The 15458-nt window shown below is 42.6% G+C and overlaps 5 protein-coding genes across 5 annotated transcripts; 3 read left to right on the plus strand and 2 right to left on the minus strand.

Annotated features, from left to right (window-relative positions):
- Positions 1 to 454: 454 nt before the first annotated feature.
- Positions 455 to 1540, plus strand: ATC70_007455 (uncharacterized protein; the record flags this gene model as incomplete). The annotated part of the gene is made up of 1 exon (XM_064826714.1): positions 455 to 1540. The coding sequence occupies one exon, from the start codon at positions 455 to 457 to the stop codon at positions 1538 to 1540; it is 1086 nt and encodes a 361-aa protein (XP_064675771.1).
- A 4011-nt stretch (positions 1541 to 5551) lies between these two features.
- ATC70_007456 (uncharacterized protein) lies at positions 5552 to 7850 on the plus strand (the record flags this gene model as incomplete). Its single annotated transcript, XM_064826715.1, has 5 exons — positions 5552 to 5971; positions 6034 to 6897; positions 6962 to 7364; positions 7429 to 7578; positions 7639 to 7850. The coding sequence occupies 5 exons, from the start codon at positions 5552 to 5554 to the stop codon at positions 7848 to 7850; spliced, it is 2049 nt and encodes a 682-aa protein (XP_064675772.1).
- Positions 7851 to 8724: 874 nt separating this feature from the next.
- Positions 8725 to 10313, plus strand: ATC70_007457 (uncharacterized protein; the record flags this gene model as incomplete). The annotated part of the gene is made up of 4 exons (XM_064826716.1): positions 8725 to 9182; positions 9251 to 9362; positions 9422 to 9879; positions 9932 to 10313. The coding sequence occupies 4 exons, from the start codon at positions 8725 to 8727 to the stop codon at positions 10311 to 10313; spliced, it is 1410 nt and encodes a 469-aa protein (XP_064675773.1).
- Positions 10314 to 10359: 46 nt separating this feature from the next.
- Positions 10360 to 13046, minus strand: ATC70_007458 (uncharacterized protein; the record flags this gene model as incomplete). The annotated part of the gene is made up of 7 exons (XM_064826717.1): positions 10360 to 11628; positions 11683 to 11764; positions 11837 to 11877; positions 11929 to 12297; positions 12402 to 12588; positions 12664 to 12907; positions 12980 to 13046. The coding sequence occupies 7 exons, from the start codon at positions 13044 to 13046 to the stop codon at positions 10360 to 10362; spliced, it is 2259 nt and encodes a 752-aa protein (XP_064675774.1).
- A 213-nt stretch (positions 13047 to 13259) lies between these two features.
- ATC70_007459 (uncharacterized protein) lies at positions 13260 to 14888 on the minus strand (the record flags this gene model as incomplete). Its single annotated transcript, XM_064826718.1, has 1 exon — positions 13260 to 14888. One exon carries the CDS (start codon positions 14886 to 14888, stop codon positions 13260 to 13262), a length of 1629 nt encoding a protein of 542 aa, XP_064675775.1.
- Positions 14889 to 15458: the final 570 nt, after the last annotated feature.

The raw sequence follows: 15458 nt of genomic DNA on the forward strand, positions 1-15458 counted from the left end.
GTTTAAAGATGAGAGGAAAAAAGTAAAAAAAGAGCAAGAGAAATCGATTGCTCCGAGCGATTCCTTGAAGATCAAGGAGAGCGTTCATTTACAACATGCATTTCATGTTCTTGGGACTCTGGTTTTCAGGAGAGATAAGCACAGTGGATGATGGCATCCCCTCTGCTCATTATTGAACCATGCCTCATTCATCCAAAACTACCGGAATAAGCATAGAGCCTTAAGAAGCAGCAGTGATAAGTTCAGTTTCATATAGGTGGATCACCGAGGAAGGTTTCTGATTTATGAAATTCAAGACATTTAGCTTTGAAATTAAGGTTGTTGATGTTGTCATTATTAAAACTTATCCCATCCAGTGTCTGTAGACCGACATGATGAAACTATGTAATAAGACTGACATGGATGCGTTATACAAAAAGTTCCCCTCTTTCCCCATAACAAACAAAACCTAATCATGCTTCGTTGGACATCATTGCCAGTCGAGATTTTGACCAGAATATTCCAGTTTATTCAAAGCGCAAAGCAACTTAGAGAATGCCGACTGGTGCACAAGACGTGGGATTACCCAGCAGAGTCAGCCATGCTAAGCCAGGAAATAACACTACACAACTGCATCGCCTTTCAAAGCTTGATTTATCACTTGAAGAAAAAGCCAGCAAAAGGCAAGCTGATCAGATACCTCAACCTGGACTTTGATTATGTTTACATGAATCGTACTTTGCTAAAGCACGCATTCCAACTGTTTTTCACTCCCAATCTACAGGTTTTAAAAGGAGACATGCTCTCTCAAATCAGCGATATGGGATGCGAGATCATCAGAGAGATAGTTTACAAGTCAAAGCAAGACTTTCACAAATTCAGATACCTAGGCAACACTCGTTCTGCGACAGACATTTACTGGGAAACCGTATCTCTTTTTCAACAATCATTGCAGAGACTGGATTTACAATTCACGGATTGCGAAGACATGGCGGGAGAAGACAACAGACACTTGATACACAATGTTGCTTTGGAAATAGGCAGATTTGAGGAGCTACAGCATCTTGATCTTCAAATGTTTTACGACGATAGCATTGTGGATATGGAGAGAATACTGGACAACTGCAATTCTTTACAGCATTTGCGAGTTGCCATTGGCATGAACCATTCCGAATCGTTGGACGATTATTTTCAGGTCAACCAGATCAGACAGATTGATAATGCCATGTCTTTGATATTGTACACAGATCCAGGTGAAACACCCATTCTACTTGAATACTGCATCACAAAATATTCAAACATTAAACAAATAATCTACGAGTCTCCTGATGGTCCTCCAGGCTTTGCAGAAGATATGGAGAGCTTTTCAAGAGAACTTGAGATACTGAATTCTGTGCCGCATTATGAAATGGAGTTTTTGCTTCATCCAGAGAGCAGCATTGAAGATATACAACGTACGTTAATGACAGACAAGAACAATGTAGTCATTGATATCCTGGATGAAGATTCCTTCTCTGTAAGCGGAGCAAAGGAAGTGAGAGTAACAGTTACGTTGAAGTGAAGTATATATGTCTTGACTATCCTTTGCAACCATGTAATAAATAGATCTTGTTATCAACACTCTTTTGATCTACTCACGGCACCCAAATAACAGGGGTTACTGATGAACTGTGCTTTTGCCATACTACATGCTTAATGTTACAAGCCATCCGAGGCATAATGACTACTGAAAGCCCTTCACATATTTTGATGGATTGAGCGATCTACATTGTACCTGGTATCGCTCTCAAAGCCGGGGATCACCTTTATTACTGCACACGAGCTTGAATTATCTGGCAGAAACAGCCATGTTTGACAGGCCCATTATCGTGAAAAACACAGAAGCACTGAAAAAGCTGTACAGTATCGCCTACTGTAAAAGAAATCAGAGAGAGAGCCAAGCTCATCAAGGAACTACATTTAAACTACATTGACAGTGAAGGTCTTTAAAACAAGCACGGCAATTGATTTTCAAGCAAACCTTGGAAACCGTGGAAGGAGGCATGCTGTCTGATAAAGACGACAATGGTTATAGAGACATGGCCAACATTATACAGAGTGTTGACGCTGATTTCAACCTAAAGTGCATTAGTAATGGTCGGTGTGCATCCGATGTGTGCTTGGACGTAGTGCATTTCTTTAGACATTCGCTGAACAGGATGGATTTGCCATTCCACGATGATCACTGTAGTGAACAACATAACACTTACTTGGTCTCAGAAGCCATCGCGGAGGTGGGTGGATTTAAACAGCTCAATCACTTGAATCTGGACAGGCTGATGGTCAATTCCAAGCTTTTTGCAGCGTTTGTGTGTAGCCATCAGAGTGAAACAGCGTACTTCATTGATGAATCAGTTTGATTCAATAGACAGCCAGCAGCCTTTGCTTGTTGGAATTGGGCACGGATCCAGGCGTTATGCGTATTTTACTGGAATTTGGCAAAGCCAACTATTAAAACATCCACAGAGTCATGTATGAAGCTTTGAAGAGTTCACCAAGCTTCAGAAGGGATAATGCAAACTTCTTGAGAGAGCTGGAAATGCTTCGTTGTACCGTTCTATGAAATGAAATTCAAGATTCGAAAGCAGTCAGCATGGAGGAAATTTTGAGAGACATTCAAGACTGAAGATAACAAGGGGGTTATTGACATTCTCGAAAACCGAGTGGTATGATATGACGATTCAAGCAGCAAATTCGGTTTTTCATTTTCATAATTAATAAACTTCCCAACAACATAACAACGCATCAAAATTTGCATGCATTAGCTATAGTCTAAAATCAATTTTCTTCCTCCTACTCAAATTAAAAAAATTGCACAGGCTATTATGGAACTCCCTTTCCAGTAAATTACAGCTACCAAAGATGTGATTCATGCCATGTAAATAAATTCTATAAAGCAATGCATTACCAAAATTGGATGGTTTTTAAGCCTTCATACCTTGACATGTAGGCCTTTCTGGGTCACCGGAATAACGCCAAACAATTGTACTTGAGTAGTAGTAACTTCCTGACACCTTTGTTCAACTTTTTGGGCCAAAAAAAAGACATGACCAAAAAATCGACCAAAAAGCTTGAGGGGTGCCTCATGGTTTTCATCGAAAATCAAAAGATCGCGTTTTTTACCTTGAAAATAAAGACTTTTACTATGGTATATATTGAATCAAAATGTTTCTCTCGATCCAAAACGACCTCTGAAACTACTTTTATGAGACTTTCATATGCAAATTATGGCTATTTTCGCTAAAAACCTCATTTCAAATTTTATTAAATTGCTCAATAGTTTCAGTCAAAACACTTATTACAATTAGCACCATTGGAAGCGCCTTGAAAAGTACTTTAAGAATGTATTAGGAAGCGTAGGATGATCATTACAGATTATATAGTCGAATGTCATAAAATAGATGAAAGAAGTCGAAAAGAGACAAAATCTGTCCAATCTTGAACAGAAAAAAAAATAATCTGAGTGTGAATCAATTTTGGCAGCGGCATTGCTGCTGGCTGACCTAAATGCCTTTCTGTTGATGACAATGATGATTGTGATGCTGATTAGATGGGGACAATGGATTTGGAAGGGCAATTATTTAGCACAAATAATTTTTTTGGGGGGGGGGCAGCCTTGCCTCATGAAGATGTCTTTTGCAATGATAATATCACAAAAAAGTCGCTGTAGATCTTACACAAGTTCTGTATTTACTTATGGTCAGCTTTATGGCGCCATCTTATTAAGAGCATCAGCAGTAGTGAATGATATGACAACTCTATTATCAGAAAATGGCGATTGTGATGTACAAATGCTGCATAAAATTTGAGCTTTCTTTCATTTCGTCTCAATAATAGGCTTCGTTTGATATCAGTGTAAGCAAAAAGGATGTTGACGGAGATATCTCCTCTCTTCCTCTTGGCTCTGGTAAATTTTTTTTTTTACTAATAACTGATTGTTTAAAATCTACTCGATATACTGAGATTTTATTATTACTGATTTAAAATGTCTTTGGCGAGAGCCCACAGGGCGACGCCGACATTGAGCGTAGCGAGATAGATTGGATAGTATTAAATTACTATCAATCAACAAACAAGTTTCTTCTAACATCTAGCTATTATTATTAGTTTTGCGATATTAGCCAAAGATCCGCGACAGCGCGAACCGCCTGAACGTAGGTTATATTGCTTTCATGATGAAAAGGGCATTGAGTTTGCCAGTTAGCACCACCAGCCAAAATTAATTCAAATCTAGACTCATAGTCTGTTCCAGATTGGCGAAATTTTAATGATTCTCGACTCCATTGAATTATTTTGCCAGATTCGACTATATAAAACACGATGATCATCCGATGCTTCCTAATACATATTTTGACGATTTCCGCAAGACTGTATTGGCTCTAGGTGTCGCACCTTATTAGTAGTAGATTTCTTTCCCAACTTAGTTCAAAAAATATCTTATTCCCCTTCTTTGCAGACATTGGGTCCACCAACAGTCTTTTCTATCCCTCAGTATGACATTTAAAAAACTTTAACTAAAACCTGGAGCTCGACTCCCCTACAAAAAAATAAATGCTTCCTAATACATTCCTGGAGTGCTTTTCAAGGCGCATCCAATGGTACCAAGTAAGATGGATGATTTAAATAAACTTATTGGGCAATTTATAAAAATACGAAAAGAGGTTTCTGCCCAAAAAGACGAAATTTTGCATATCAAGTTTCCACAAAGATGATTTCAGGGGTTACGTTAGATCGATAGAAAAATTTTGATTCAAGATATACCATAGCAAAAGTCTTCATTATCAAGGTAAAAAACGCAATCGTTTGATTTTCGATGAAAACCATGAGGGGGGGACCTCATGCTTTTTGGTCAAATTTTGTCCATGTTTTTTTGGTCCCCAAAAAGCTGAGTAAAGGTATTAGGAAGTAAGCGCTAGATGAGAGCAATTGTTTGTTGCTATTCGGACCATCTAAAACGGCCTTGGACGCAAGAAAAAGCAGCTCAAATGCACTCAAATTTTGCTGTATCAGGGACACTAGAGACTAAAAAAAGGGAAATGCCAGTCTGCTGCTTGCCCGTATATGAAGTAGCTACGTGTATATGGTTGTAGAGCATCACATAAGAATCAGATCCACAGATAATATGAAGGGTTTTCATGTGCAAGTGGAAGATCAAAATGAAAGTAGCAGTATTTTGATAAGATCCGCAGGGGCAATCGGAAGCGCGAGCTGCCGCTGCGCAGGTTGGCTCTCACGGAAGAGAAGCGATGGTAGAGAGCCATCCGAAGCGTAAACGCTCGTATTTGACAGTGAAATTGTGACACTTTTGTCATCCTTCCACTGCTGGAGAGAGCTGTTTAAGTGAGACATCTGCTGGTTCCTGGACATGGCAACCAGCCGTTTCGCGCTCAAAACAGTCGCCTCCTTAACAACGCGTCGTGAAACAATCAGTTTCCGGGCCGTCGTGCTTTCGCTTTGGAGGTTTTAGGAAAAAAAAAAAAAAAGAGGAGCAAAAGAAACCATAACAATCTCCTTTTCTTTATTTTAACAAACCATGATGAAGAGTCCAAAAAAGAAGGAAGTGCGTGCTAATCCCGCTGTATTGATATCTCCACTTCGAAAGCATAGAAAGCCTCGTATCAAAGAAATGGAGGAAACCTCTGACGATGAAGTGCAATTATGCCGAGTTCGCTCAGCTGAAGGATCTCCAGAGAGACCGAGTACACAGCGCTCGCAGACTCCTCGCATGTATCATCAATCGCCACAAAGATTATCGTACTCTTCTAGAATACCATCGGATGCCTCTACAGAACCACTTGTTCCCCAAACACCCAATGAGGGTAATAGTGTTTCAAACAAACGAAAAGCAGAAGAACCTCTGGATACAGCAGCAGAAACAGCACGGCGAAAGAAAGCAAGTACACCAATTGATTCAGACGCACTCACCAAAGCCTTGCATGTATCGCAGGATGCAGTAAGTATTCGCACGGAGGTTAGCTTCCTGAGGAATTCGAGCTCATCATGCTTTTATGATAGGCTTCCACTTCAACACCACACACAAAGACAGAAGATAAACTCACCAAGGACAAGGAGACGACCAATGCCCAGCCAACACCCAAGAAGGAAAAACCAGCAGAGAAGCAGGAAGTCGCCGGTACAGCAGACAAACCACAAGAAGGTAATATGGGCCCCCCACATCAACAGCAGCCTGGAAACAAGCGACCCAGTAAAGAAGAAGAAGAAGCTCGCATTGCCCAAGAGATCGATCATTTGATGAAGACAGTAAAGTGCTTGCCCAACTACTACAAGTTGGTAGACAAGATTGGCGAGGGCACTTTCAGTACTGTCTACAAAGCACAAGATATCCGTCGAGACTATTACGACAACAACGAGTGGGAGCCTCAATTATTAGAGAGTGCGCAAAACACATTTGTCTCACCGTCCTCATCGCAGCGAAACGCAATACCAGAGATAGAAGCAGGCGCAGACACAGAGCAAGGAGGGGGCACAACGTCGTCATCAACGCCATCCTCGCCCAAAGACTTGAGCGAGTTTGTTGCTCTCAAACGAGTCTATGATACCAGCAGTCCTCGCAGAATTGCAAACGAAATTAAGATCCTCAAAAAACTGAAAGGCAGCAAATGTATCTCACCTTTAATTACAGCATTCAGACAGCAAGATCAAGTCTTTGTCGTGATGCCCTATATTCAACATGACGAGTTCAAGCCCTCCTTTCACAAAATGGAGCTCATCGATATCAAGTATTACATGAAGTCGCTGTTCACTGCGTTGCAGCAGTTGCATCGATTCAAGATCTTGCATCGCGATGTGAAGCCTAGCAATTTCTTGTACAATATTCGAAAGAGAGCGGGCTATTTGATTGATTTTGGGTTAGCAGAGGTAAGTTACCATAGCTACACACTGGATGTCTGGAGCTGGTTTGCTCATGCGGCAATTTCTGCAGAGTGAAGACGATGTCATGATGTTGGAAAAATATGTGGAAAAGGCTGTCAAAATGTCAAAGTTTAACGTGTACCCTCAAGCACACAATGACAACAATGGCAGTAATGGTGGCAACATCAGTGCCAATGCAAGTAAGCAAGGCCCAACCAAAATGGCCAGCTCCAATTCTGTATTAGCTGCACTTACCAACAAGGCGATATCAGCACCCACATCAGCCAATGCAACAGCGGCAAATACCAACAGCACTACACCGTCTACCACAACATCTGCTAGCAGAAACACAAACAAAGGGGTCAAAGGGTTTTATAGAAACGACCCAAGGCTGACAATCAAGGCAAATCGTGCTGGCACGCGTGGTTTCAGAGCTCCAGAAATCCTGTTGAGAGTGACTCATCAGACCTGTGGTAAACAATGCAACTGGATCTATCAAAGAAGCAGCGGGCTCACTAATGTTTCTCTCTTGTATAGCTATTGACATTTGGGCAGCGGGTGTAATCCTACTCTGTTTTTTGACCAACACATACCCCTTCTTTTTATCCAACGATGAAGCAGATGCGCTTATAGAATTGAGCCATGTGTATGGAACCGAAAGGATTCAGGAATGTGCTAAACTCCATAGTAAGTGGTCATCTTGATTTCCAAGTGACACAGTGGATGCTGATGTTTTCTCATGTGTAGATCGACATTTTGAAACCAACATTTATCTCCCCAAAGCCAAGCTGCCGTGGCTACATTTGATTGAAATTTTAAACAAGGAGAAAATGCAGACGTGGCCACAAAAAGACCTTGATGATGCTGTCATGTTATTACGCAGAACAATGGAGTTGGATCCCAACAAACGTATCACTGCTGAAGAAGCATTGAAGATGGATTTTCTTCAGGTCGAATAATTCTTTTATATCCTCTTCCTCTCCTCCGTATCCGAATTTGTTGGGATTTATGTAATATACCTTATTTTGTATATAATAGAATGTTTGTATTGAATACTATGTATCGTGTGGGTATCTTGGACACCGTCATTTTATTGCGGGTGCAATGCTCTCCCAAGATGGTTTGGGTGTGATCTGATTGAAATGGCTTACCATTCGCGATATCTAGTGCTTGGAAAATGCCTTGTTTTTGGTAATAATGAAGCCTGGTCTGACGACAACGCTGAGTCAACGTGTGCTGGCTGTCTCCATAGTAAAAAGAGACATTGGGCAATCCTTTATTCCTGTGGTGCTTTAGCTAGTTGTGTATTGCTTGGTGTCACTGTGCAACAGTACCTTCATACCTCTCCTCTGTTATACAATCGAAAGCAAGTATTGATGTGATACAAGACATGTCTCAACGAAGACGCAAAAAGCACCTAATATTTGATTTATGCAGCGACATTCCAAATCATTTAGATCAACAGAAACGAGATGGCGTATATTAATAGCATACAAAGGCACGTTTTGCTTGGAGATGCATAGGGGTTTTTGTGAGACAGATATTTCAAAAAGGACCCTGTAGTTATGTAAACACATGTGTATGACACAAATAAACAGGATATAAGGGTTCAAAAGTTGTGTCTATTTTCCCATCAGGTACCCCCCCCCCCTGAAATTACATAACCTTTCTTTTGCTTGTAAAATCGAGAGAGGCATCAGTTGATGATATCAAGTTGCACAAATCCATGAAAAAGGGCTCAGGGTCTCTTGTTTCTTACTCTATAAAAAGTAGGGGCTTCCATGTTGTCTTGCTGCTCTATACATCTCCTCCTTTTCCATATTAATATTGCAAATGACTATTGCCGATCCCATCGATGTGCTCTTTTCTGACCTGGAGCGTCAATTTGTATTGACAAGGGACGCATTGGCTTCCATTGTCCATGGCTTCATCAAGGAGCTCAACACGGGTCTCACCACGCCTTCAACCAAGCTGGCTACCATGATCCCGTCGTTTGTTACAAAACTGCCCACAGGCAATGAGACAGGCACCTTCTTGTCGCTGGACATGGGAGGCACTAATTTGCGCATCTCTGCTGTCGGGCTCAAGGGACACGGCCAAGTGGAGGTCCTGGAGCTGAAGCGTGTTGCATCCAAGGAGCTCAAGACGGGGCAGGGTGATATCTTTTTTGATTGGATTGCTGATACAATGGATGAATTGGTACATATCAAGGCAAGACATTTGTTTAGTCGTGATCAGTTGGAAGGAAAAGAGAGCCTGGCGCTGGGCATTTGCTGGAGTTTCCCTGTTCAGTGAGTATTTTATATACATGCTGTCATGAAATACCCTCTGACTGACCGACACACTTGCGTGTTATCAGTCAAGTTACCGTGAATCGCGGCACAATCTTGAGAATGGGTAAAGGCTTCACATTGACAAACACAGAGGGAAGAGACTTGTCAGACATGTTACATGAGGCATTTGAACGCAAGGTGAGGATCAGAATAAGAGAGCATGGTGGTCATTGCGAAAGTCTGATACCAGGAGTTAGGGCTTGAATGTCAAGGTAAGCGCCATTCTGAACGATGCTGTTGGCACACTGGTTGCAGCTGCCTACGCCAACCCAAGGTCTCGCATTGGGTTTATCTTTGCCACGGGTGTTAATGCATCCTACCCCGAAAAAGTGTCTGCCATGAAGGCCAAACTGGAGCCAGACTACTACAGCAGCCAAGACACTGATGCAACAATGCTGCTCAACACTGAGATCGACATCTTTGGTAGTGAGTCGTATCTCCCCTTGACGTCGTATGACAAGGCCTTGGATGCCGCTCACAATCAACCCAAGTTTCAACTGTACGAAAAGATGATGTCGGGTGCCTACATGGGAGAGTTGGTCAGACTGATTGCTTTGGACTTTATCAAGGCGGGAGAACTGTTTGATGGTATTGTGCCTGAAGGATTTGATGAGCCCTACAGTTTCCCAACCATGTATATGAGTGCTCTAGAGAGGTAAGACGCATGCTCATTGCCCGGTACTATCGGCTAAGTAGGTTCTATGCAGTGATAACACAGTAAGCAAGAAGGAAAGCTTCAAATTGCTCAGCAAGTTCCACTCTGTGCAAGCACCCACCTACCAAGACATCAATATTTTGACTCGCATCTGTAAGATTGTAGCTCTCCGTAGTGCTGCTTTGGTTTGTGCCGCCATTGCTGCCATGATTCAGCAACAAGGACTCGACAGGCTTCAGGATGGCCATGATATTATCATTGGTATCAATGGGTCCACTTATGAATTCTACCCTTACATGGCTGAACGCGTGCACCGCTCATTGCGTAGCTGGTTTGGCACAGAGGTATCTGACAAGATTAGAATGGAGATCGCCAAAGACGGCGGAAGTATTGGTGGTGCTTTGATTGCCATGTTGTGCAATCAAGAGCAGTAGTAGTAATTGTTTATTCAATAAATATGTTACATTGTATGTGGTATTATTATTTAAATCTAGCTAAAAGACTAGCCAAGGGCCCCTTTTTAGGAGGCTTTTTCCTGCTGGCGAGTTCATTCTCCAAGCTTTTATGTATGCTCCCAGCTCTGCTATGAGGTGGAATCAAGGTAGCAAACGTGTCGCTATCATTGACAATGCTGACATCGTCGCCTATGATGACTTGATCTGCTTCATTTTGGTAGTATCCAGAGTCCATACGCCACACTTTGATGGCGCCGTGCAGATCAGCTGAAATGATGATTTGACTATCAGGATAATCGTATCTATCTCGTTCTTCCGGTGTTGCTTCTTCAAATTCGTTCATCAGCAGTCGTCTCAACTCATCCATGTCTTGCTCTTGCTTGATGGCATTCATGTCGTTGGTGAATTGCGATGAAGTTCTGCTTCTTCGTCGTTCTGATAAAGCATCGTGGTATGCGGCGGCACTGCTGTCATCTGTATCTACATCACTGTGGGGTTCTCGATGGGTATATACGGGTGTGTTGTCAAAGATAATGTCCCCTCCAGTCTTGGCGAGCAGCTGTCTTGTTTTCGTAGGCGCAAAGATAGCGGATGTCACGACATGCTGATGTGCTATAAAGTGTTCATTTCGGCTCCTAAGCTTGTCAATCATGCGCCGTTCTCCCCGCTTTAGCCAGCCTGCCACACCACCATATTGCTCATCAGAAAAGTTAACGTTCTGCATCACTGCTTGCAACATGTGGTCTCCCAAATGTCCCAATGCAACTGCTGCTTTGATGCGACTGTCTTGCCAGTGCTGAAACGGTGAATAATTGACCTGATCCGTGCACCACAAATAGACGCATCCATCTTCTGACCCGCATATAATGTACCGTCCATCGTCGCTGAACGAGGCCTTCTGCATGACCAAATTGACAACACCCTTGTATTTGTAGACAAAACTCTTGTCCTTCATATTGATGATCCACACTCTGGAATCTGTGGTTGTGACCAGAATACGCTCTTCTCCCAAAGGCATGCCTGGCATGGGTTCTATACCTGTCACCTTTTTACCGCGCTTGTGATGGTGGTTCTTGACCAGAATTTGCGTGTTGTATTTTAGGCCTTGTGTTTCGAAAAAGAAGACATCGCCCGTGTTGGCACCTACGCAGGCTATTCGACCATCCAGCGTGAATCCAACAGCGGTGATCATGTTGCCTGCTGGGATCTCGTTCCAAAATGCTACTCGTTTCTCTGGAATGCTCCACAGCCGGACTCTGCAATCAAATGAGCCTGACAGAAAGAAACGATCATCCTACAGACAGATTACTACCAGGATAGGGAAATTCGCACAGCTCAAAAGACTTACCTTGGGATGAAATTTGACGCTAGTAACAACGTCTAGATGTCTAAAGACGCACAGACACACTTTTTGAGAAATGTGCCACAGCCTGTTGCATACATACATATATATATATATATATACATCAGTCATGCTCTATGGTATCAAAGCACGCACTTACCTCACCGTTTTATCCATTGAGCTTGAGACCAAAAAATTGTTCTATAATAGCATGAATAACTTGCTATTCATGACAACAAACCCACCACCAACCTTTGACCAGCTTAAATCCAATACATCTGCCGTGTGTCCCATAAACGTTCTGACGGGCGCATCATGAAACACTTTGATGGACGGTTCATGTGGCAGCAAATCTTGTATATCAATATTATCGTTTCGCTCCAGATCCCTCAGCACTTTCCACACATGGATCACACAGCTCTGTCCACCTGTCGCCATATACTTACCGTCCTTACTGAACCTGTTTGCCCAAATAGCGCCCATTGGTTGTTTTGGATCCTCTGCATCCGTGTCCTCGATCTTGATCCCGGTTGTTGCATACACCTCGGTAGTATCCACAGCTAACGTTTGAGCCAATACAATGCGGTTAAATCGTTTGTTTGTTTTGATCTTGGTCTTGATCTAATTTTATAGATTTCAAGTCATCACCCTTGTGTGTGTGTGTGTGTGTGTGTGTGTGTGTGTGTGTGTGTGTGTGCATAATTTGACATGTCTTTGAACCTTACCTTGACATACGACTTTCCATGCGGTGGTGTTTCTTGGTGAGGAGGGTGAAACTGGTTGTGGATACCTACGAGAAGCGATGTTCTATTGGAATCATGGCTTGGTCTGCCCACAGAGGAGGATGTAAATGGAGAGCCACTGCGATAACTGGATTCTGACCAACTGTGCACTCGTGCGTGCTTTTTGTAACTAGACACCGCCGCAATGTTAGTGTTGCCATGACAGCACAGCCAAAATCACACCCTTTCGCTTCAACTAATTTACCCGCTGGATGTGTTTGAGTAGTGATTCCGAAAGTGGGATGAGCTCGTTGTTGTAGTACCATGCTGGTACTCTTCAAAACTGAAGCTGTTTGTTCGACTGTGGTACTTTTTGTCCGTATTGGAGGATGTTGCCAATGGACTTGAGATGTAATCTGAATTCAATGAAAGTCGGTTTTTATGGTGCATGCAGTGCTTATGCACTCGGAGCGATGTTGATAAATCATCCTCAGAAAACGGTGATTGTGCTATGAAAAAAGAAATTTCAATTCATAAACATCTTGGAACATGTAGCATTGCTGGCACTAGACAAGGCTTACTTTTTTTATTAGGAGTACTGGTCTCATGGGCATCGAAGAATGCTTCATCCGAACTAGAGTCGGACATAGCACCAAACGAATATATGGGAATGGGGAAAGAGAGGAAAAGAAGAAAAAAGGCAATCCATGAGTTTATAATGGGCAGTGTTGTTGTTATTGTTGTTTCGGATCATGCCGCCTTTTGGGTAAAATTTTCTTGTCTTCCCGCGCTCGTATATTTCATTCATTTCAAACAGGTTTTTCGAGGCTTACTCACTCTCTCACTCTCTCTCTCTCTCTCTCACCAGTTTGGGATATCGGTTCCTCCAATGTTCAGATTGGCTGAGCCTTTATAAACAATGGATACATGGGGCTGGTCCTTTGGGATGGCTTGATCATCTTGGTGTGATGCCAGTAATTTTCTGCCGCTAAACTGATACCATGTTGCCTGGCGTTGGTTGTTCACTCGATAGTATTCATTGCCAAAGATGTCCAGTTTGATGGATGTAAAATAATGCTGAGGAAACTCTACTCGAAACACTGTGTTGCTGTTGTTGTTATCCTGAACTTGACCTTGGATGGACAATTTAGATAAATCAGGACAGGTGCTCGCTAAAAACGACATGACGTCCCCATTTGCCGTATCAATATCGGATTTCTCCAAAACCAGAGATCGCAACTTTGTTTGAAACGTGGCGACTGCATGCCTGTCAAGCCAAATATGCCATGTGGATAGTTTGAGTGTCTCTAGATATCTCAGTTTCTGTAACACAACATCCAGAGACACGCTTTGTCTGTGTTTGTATCCAATCTCTACATGTTTGAGCTTGGTGAATCCTTCTAAAGCGTTGAAAAGCACATGGGGTGCAAGTTGCATGTTATCCATGGTGATGGTTTCTAGCGATTGACATTGCTGAGAGTTGAGCAAGTGCTGAATTTGGTTCTCTGTGGAGTCGCCTGTGAGATCGACTCTCTTCAATTTGACTTGGTTGCTGTCCATGGCCGACACAATCCTTGAGGTCAGTGGAAAGAGATTGACTTTGTATGTGGTGAGTCCCCGGCATTCAGCAGCGATATCCGTTAATCTTGACTCGTAGTAATCCTGTCTCCCTCTTGTCATGCCCACACCATCTATCGTCAAACTGTCGAGTTGTCTGTACTTTGCTGCCATGTACGCCATCCAAGCATTCGTCAATCCAAACCCGCCTCTCGCTAAATTCATATTTCGCATCCACAGTGTTGCCAAATGGCCAGCGATGCTCACTGTTTCCAGTCCATGCCCTTGAAGAAAATCGTCCTCTTCTTGCACAACACCAGACAAATGCAGAATCTCCAACTGCGGCACATTCAAGTGCAATTGCTTCAAATCCGCAAGTGCCATGTTGGGAGATGCAAAATCAATGTACTTGAGTTTAGGTGCGTTGACGAGCTGTTGCACCAAGGCACTGCAACTAGCACCACTGAAATGAAAACTGATGGTCAATTTTGTCAAGTTACCAAAACCGCCATGCTTCAATATATCTGTCGACAATGGATATCGATTCACTTCTTCAAAACTCGTCAAATTGCTCCAGTGATAGACTTTGGTGTGCGTGATGGCTGCTATCTCATGTTGGTGCGCACCATAATGAGCCCACACAAAGTCCTTGATCCAGGGAAAACGCTCCGGCACCGTCAATACATAGTCAAGATTAGCTTCTGGTTTAGTTAAGCGTAAACTGCGCACCTGCTTTCTGTGTGATGCGTTTTCATCAAAGAATAATGCAGCAGCCTCAAATTTTCGAGGTCCTTTGATGCCAAAACTGTTGAACAGGTTGCCGTTCTTGATCATGCTGTGCCAATAGCGACACACAAGTAGAAGCTTTCGTTTTTCATTGTATGTCAAGTAGGAGGTAATTTGGTTGTAAATCTCGAGTGGAAGGCGATCCATGTTGTGCGTATAGAAAAGAAATGCATCCAATTTTATTCGGTGCTCGTCGGATCCAAATTTATGTGCACCGTGTCAAATTGGGGGTGCCGAGAGCGCCGAGCTCCAATATCCATGTGCACTACGCTGATACGCCCAAATCTGTGGATACTGCATACCACATCTTTATTTCGGCGACTGTCCTCCATTGTTATGCATTCAACCTTTGTAAGGACTATTTCTGGTGGTGATACAATGCTGAGTGGTGGGTTATGTAATCCTGAGCAGGGCATTGATGTGGCATTTTATATCTCGCTTTTTTGCATTTGGATTCGCCATTTGGAATGATCAAACTTCACAGAAATAAAAAATAAAAAAAAGCACGCGACAGATGCAGGCTAAAGTAGCCACGCTAAGCTTCAGTAGGCCTCAACCTTCAATTCCTTTGCCATCAGCTTCACAAACATCGACTATCATCAATGATTAGGCATGCAGCAGGGCAGCCAAAATGGACTAAATGGCCGCTCTACATTTTGTTGTGATTTGTTCATTTTGTAACTTTTTGGACTCGATTCGACTTGTTTTACGAAATTT

This window comes from Mucor velutinosus (genome assembly GCF_035048745.1).
Source record: "Mucor velutinosus strain NIH1002 chromosome Unknown tig00001553, whole genome shotgun sequence".
Taxonomy (NCBI): Eukaryota; Fungi; Mucoromycota; class Mucoromycetes; order Mucorales; family Mucoraceae; genus Mucor; species Mucor velutinosus.